Source organism: Theobroma umbraticum, unplaced genomic scaffold, assembly GCF_002168275.2.
Source record: "Theobroma umbraticum cultivar Fairchild unplaced genomic scaffold, ASM216827v3 scaffold_56.0, whole genome shotgun sequence".
In the NCBI taxonomy this organism is placed as follows: domain Eukaryota; kingdom Viridiplantae; phylum Streptophyta; class Magnoliopsida; order Malvales; family Malvaceae; genus Theobroma; species Theobroma umbraticum.
Genome location: NW_018397256.1, coordinates 2,034,126 through 2,040,378, shown reverse-complemented (window position 1 = coordinate 2,040,378; position 6,253 = coordinate 2,034,126). Strand labels below are relative to the sequence as shown.

Here is a 6,253-nt window from a genome sequence, read left to right as displayed (position 1 = left end):
GTAGGCGGAGCACCCTTTTTGATTTCTTCACTCTAATTTTTCATAGCTTATAGCATTCTGCTGTTTCTCACTCTTAGCTTAAGTATCTTTATCCATTCCAAGTGTAACAAGTGGACATCTCTTTTTGTTAATGTCAAGAGATTCTTTATACACAAGATTGAACAAGAGTTTCTCTATACCAAATGCATCTCATTAGGACTGGTTGATTCTAATACACAGGTCTTCTGAAACATTTAACTTTTTTCTAATTTATGAATGCATAATCTTTAAACACTGCTTTTATGGTTTTGTTTAGTTAAACAATGTTCCGTTCAATCTGCCTTTTAGGCTGTCTGATTATTTTTTAGCAACCTCTATCATTAATTACTGCAGTAGTTACAATCTATTGAAATCTTTTTTTTTTTTTGTCTGAAAACTATTGGAAACATTTAGGCTCCGTTTTGCTTATGCTTTTGAGATTTGCCATTTTTATTTTTCTATTCATTTTTTATTTTTTGCTTTTGCTTTCTAATTCATCTTTTAGAAAAAAAGCAAATGGCAAAAGTATCAATCAAATGGTACCTTAGTAATCCAACTCCATGACTTTATTTCATAACTTCCACCAAATATGTTTGCCTATTCCTGGTGTGTGTATTGGGCCTGTTAAGGTAAGATCAGAAGTCTCCTTAAACTCTATTTGGTTTTGCTATTTCATCTCTCTGAAATATAGTGTTTAGTTATTGAAACCTGTGTAAACTATGAAATATATTGATAAATATTATTCTCTTTGATGTCTTTCTTCTCATTTTCTTTAATTCTTGTCTAATAAATTCAGGAAAAGCCCTGGAGGACTTGCGTGCTTCTCTGTTTAACAAATTCCGTTCATCTGAAAGTGCAAAGCGTCAACAGCAACGAATTTGTGGCCCTGTTGCTGCTCTTACATTTAACTTTATGGTTGCTGTTGGTATTATTTTCATGAACAAATGGGTTTGTATGCCAAATTTCCCCTATCTAAAAACACCTATTTGTTGCAATCTTGGTTTTAGACATAGCAGAATTATCCATTTAACTGGTCTACTCTTTTTTCTGTTCAGGTACTTAAAAATGTTGGGTTCCAGTTTCCAGTATTTCTGACTTTTATTCACTATGCTGTCAGCTGGGCGTTGATGGCCATTTTGAATTCTTTTTCTCTCCTCCCAGCATCTCCAGCCTCAAAGTCAACCCCTTTGTCTTTGTTTACTCTTGGCATTGTCATGTCATTATCTACTGGTCTTGCAAATGTCAGCTTGAAATACAACAGGTTAGATATGTTGTTTCTATTTAAATAATAACTAACCAAAGTTTCCTGGAGGATCCTTTGACTTATGGGCTGAGTATCTTATTTTTCCAGTGTGGGATTTTATCAGATGGCTAAGATTGCTGTTACGCCATCTATTGTCCTTGCAGAATTTACATGGTATAAGAAGAGAGTCACTTTCTCCAAGGTAACTTCTTCATTTCTCTTGTCTGGAACTTGCAATGATGTATTCTCATATCAGGTTCACCAGCTGCAGTTATAACGATAGGAAAGAATGAAATGAGAATGTTCTTTGTATGGAGTTTATATAAATTTTTAGTTCTTTCTTCAGATGGAGGAATAAATTGTCATTATTGTCCATCATTTTTTTAAGAACATTAATATTAATAATTTTTATAGGAGCATGTTTGCTCCGAATTTGGTAGGTCTTTTTGATCTACGTATTATATCATAACATTGTCAATACCTTGAAAGGAGTACATTTTTTTTCTATTTTTGATCTTATTGGACATGAACCCCCGACTGGCTGCATATGCATCGTGCACCTACTAATGTGTGTTAAACTTCTGGCTGAGATCTGGTTATTTAACTTTTGTGAAAAACAAAGTGAACATTAACCTTGCTAATCTAAAGATGGAGGTTTCAATTTGTCATACTTATTTCATTGTCCGTCCTTGATTAAATTCCCTTCCCTCTTTCATGATTTTTATCTTATAAAACATGTCTTGGTGCCTGTTGGGCATGGGGCATTTAATTCTATATGCTAAAAAGTGATTGTTTGATTTACTTTAAAACTTAAAAGCATCTGAAATAGAAAGCAAAATCCATGGTTTATTATGCATTTATAAGATAGGATCAATGGTGTGAGGTTTGAAATTTCCTTTAGAAATTCTAGGCATGTAAATAGTAATAAAGAAGACATAATATATGATGTATTGATATCTTATTTTTAAGTTTCTTATGAGTATGGTGTAAGGATTTAAACTTTTTCCAATCATCATATTTTGATTTTAGAATTGTTCCATTATATTTTAAAGGTATTAATATTTTGTTGCTTTTCCTTTAAGGGTTATGATGTAGTTTAAAGGGGATCAGTTAGTATGCACAAGAGTATTGTGAGAAAATTAGGGAGCTCTTAATGTAGAAAATGATGCTTTTCGGTTGTGACCTTGAGGGGAATTTTAAGGGCATGAATGAGAAAGTACATAGCAATACCCCATGGAGGTAATTGAAGGATTTCCCTTCAATTTATATAGATTATAATGCATCAAAGTGATGTGCACACTAGTAACACGGTGAATTTAGGCTTGAAAGAGGAACTGCTCATTTTCAGAGACACTTTGAGGATGATTCTAATCATAGATGTTTCTACTCATGGTTCAGTGGAAGAATGAATAAACTAATCTAAACAACCTCTAAAATGTTAATCTCTTTTTATGTTTTCTTCCTGCACCACTTGACCCACATGACACTCATAATGTGTTTCTGCAGTCAACTTGAATTATCTGTGTGCGATATTGCTAGAAATTTAAATAATATCTTGAGTTAGCATTGTTCTTATATACTAAACACTATAGTTTGTAACATGTCTTCTTTTTCTTGAAATTCTTCCTATGAAATTTGTCAGGTGATTGCACTAACAGTTGTATCTATTGGTGTTGCAATTGCTACGGTTACTGATTTACAATTCAGCGTCTTTGGAGCTTGTGTAGCATTGGCATGGATAATCCCTAGTGCTGTCAATAAAATCCTTTGGTCCAACATGCAGCAACAAGAGAATTGGACAGCATTGTCGTATGTTGCAAGCTCCTTTGAGCACCTGTAGTTTATTAGGGAGTTCTGGATGGAAGGAATGCAAAGGATAAGCTAAGCCCCGGAAAAACAATGGGATAGAAAGGATAATAAAACTTTCATGTTTGTATTTAAAGGGGAGACAAAAATAACTAGCATTGCATATTTGGCTAGCCACAGCTACAAAGAGAAACTTTTAGGAGTTACTCTTTATTAAAGGGTGAAATGGCCTTATCAATGAAAATTCTTCAATACCTATTTTCTGTCCTTATTCCACTAGTTGTTGCGGACAATAAACTTGGCATGATAAAGGATGATTAATTCCTTTTCATCCATGTCCCTAAGGTGACAACTTTGTAGTTTGATCTCAATGCTTTAATGTTCAAATTGCTAGAAAGATGGTGGGGTTTATGCGACCAGGGCGGGCTACATCTTCTTGTGTATCCGAAGGCCTAATGGATTATCCCAAAATGAATCCTTTTCTTCTTAAATATAAAAAACGGATTTATATTACCCTTGGGCTTTTCTTTTCCTTTCCATTCTTCCAATATCCAAACAAGTTGTTCTTCTACCTCATATTGATTTTGTTTCTAAAAGTCAATTTGCTGCTTGTTGAAGTTATGAATTTGTTGCACAGGTTAATGTGGAAAACAACACCAGTTACTTTACTTTTTCTGGTTTCTATGATTCCTTTCCTTGATCCCCCTGGTGTGCTTGCCTTCCATTGGAGCTTCAATAATACATCAGCTATCCTCATGTCAGCTTTTCTTGGCTTCTTGCTTCAGTGGTCAGGAGCTTTGGCACTTGGGTAAATTCGTCTTTACATTAACTGTTCAACTATTCTAGTTGTTTTTCAACTAATTGATATGTGTTACAAGGCTCTGCTTTGGTCAAACAATTGTGCTTGTCCTGCATGGCCATTATGATACTGTTCTTGCAATAAAACTACTTAAGAAAGAATAAACAAACTCACAAAGTCATTCTTGGATATCTTTGATAAAGTTTTCTATGTTGAAGCTGACTTGTCACTAGGCTCCAGGTTGGCTTGTTGAAACTACATTTGGAAGTTAAATCTCTCAAAATGGAAACGAATGCTACATTGCAGTGAAGATATTGCAAGAGATGATATTGGACTTGGTTTACATGTACTTGGCTTGTACAAATTTCAGTCCTAAATTTTTTTAGTCTGCCTTTAGCAAGTTCCAATCAGATAATTATTTCTATCCCCTTCTTGCCTTTCTCTAACAAATCATGGCTTGAGAGCTTCCACGCTATTGCAATATCGTTCCTTTTCAATAGCGATACCCTTCTTTCTATATATTGGCTTCCTTCTCTCATACATTGCTTTGATTTAGAAATCATAAATTGTAGTTTGAATTCCTGTAGCATATGAAAATGGGAAAGGAAAATAAAAATTCTGACTAGAACAAGACCTTTTGACCTGCAGTAGCTATTCCCTTCTCCGATTTGAGCCAAACCTGAGAATACACATTCCACTAGGAATAACACTTGAAATGAATAGCTATTCCCATGAACCAAACATGTTTTTAGAGACTTAAATATTCTTGAAATGAGGTATACAAAAATAATTCTATAGGAATGGAGATGATCTTCTTGTTTATCTAATCAATTTTTTTGAGATCTTATTTCTATCAGGTTCATGTGCATGTAGTTTTAGACTTTTGCACCTACAAAATTTTAGAATTCTGTAATCTCAGAATTGCAACATGATTTTGTAGGATGCATGTCATATGTTCTCATACATATTGGATATATTAGATTTTCGTAGCTAACCTAATTAAAAATGTACAGAAAATAAACTAAGGAAAAAAAAATGGATAATTTGAACCTCTCTTGTTCCTTTCTATATTTCAAAAGGGATGAAGGTTTCTAGACAACTAGAAAGAAAGTTATGAACAGACTTAATTCTTAAGTAATGGGGTATTACATTTTTTTGTAATTGTTAATGTTCAGCTTTGATAATTTGTTTCTGATTAAGATCATTGGTTGTTTTGTATCTTATTTATCAACTTTCAGGGCCACGTCTGCTATTTCCCATGTAGTTCTTGGACAATTCAAAACTTGTGTTCTGCTTCTTGGAAGTTATTACCTTTTCGGCTCGAATCCAGGCACAACAAGTATTTGTGGAGCATTTATAGCTATTGGTGGCATGTCCTTGTTCACATACCTCAATTTACATGCTAAGCAGCCTTTGAAAGTTTCCTCCTCTTTGCCAAAGTCTAAGTTGAGTGAAAGCAACGGGGAGAACCGGGATGGATTTGGAGCAGAAAGTGTATAACCAATGGATACTACTTGACATGAGATGCGAAAAGTCTATTAACCTAATCCTTTGCTTACAGTTTTTTTCGGAATCTAATCATTTAAATGTTCATAGCGTAAGGGATTCAAGTAGGGTTGCAGCTTTTGCCAATAACCTTCCTTTAACAGCTTTTGTGTAAGATGTAGCGAAGTGCTTTATGATTATGTTTATGGTTCAAGCATTGTACATATATGATTTTACACTTGCAAAAAATCTTACTACTAGAACTTTAACGACAGCCCTGATGTCTGGTACATGAATGGAGAAAATGTAAGAGAAAGGAGATAGGGAGACAGGAGAAAGAAATACTACTTCCTCTGTTTATTTGTCAATATCTTCTTTTCAAGATGTTTCTAATTAGCTTTTTCACTTTTAACATCTAATGCTCCTATTTTTTGTATATGCATTTAATATTGAAAGTTTTCATGATTAATTTTGACTATTTTGCATTAAAAACTATTGAACTTAAATATTATAAAAAAAAATTTCTTGTTTACCTGATTTATCATGCTTAATTTCTTGTTTGAGTCGAGATCTTTGAATAATCGAAAACTTATTTTTCCGGTTTAACCAATGACTATAACGCTTCTTCCTCTTTAACATAGGATTACATTAGTATAAAACTTGTAACTTGACTTTGCTTATAAAGGTAGATATCAAAACTTACCGTTTGGATATTAGTTCTACACTCAATTCATGAGTCAGATTGAAACCTTTCAATTTTGGTATTTTATGTGTTTTAGTTTAAATTGAACTCTGTAAATATCTTGTTTTATTTTATAGAGAAAACATAAAATATAGAATTTATATAGTCAAATATTAAAAAAATAAAAATCAAGTTAAAAATGAGTTGACTGGATTTAAGA

General features: G+C 33.2%; 1 protein-coding gene across 1 annotated transcript; it reads left to right on the top strand.

The window, feature by feature from the left end:
- The first annotated feature begins 816 nt into the window (after positions 1-816).
- LOC110410252 (nucleotide-sugar uncharacterized transporter 1) lies at positions 817-5,763 on the top strand. Its single transcript, XM_021419879.2, has 6 exons — positions 817-966; positions 1,074-1,279; positions 1,370-1,463; positions 2,904-3,070; positions 3,705-3,875; positions 5,105-5,763. The coding sequence occupies exons 1-6, from the start codon at positions 931-933 to the stop codon at positions 5,364-5,366; spliced, it is 936 nt and encodes a 311-aa protein (XP_021275554.2). The 5' UTR covers positions 817-930; the 3' UTR covers positions 5,367-5,763.
- The last annotated feature ends 490 nt before the right edge of the window (positions 5,764-6,253 follow it).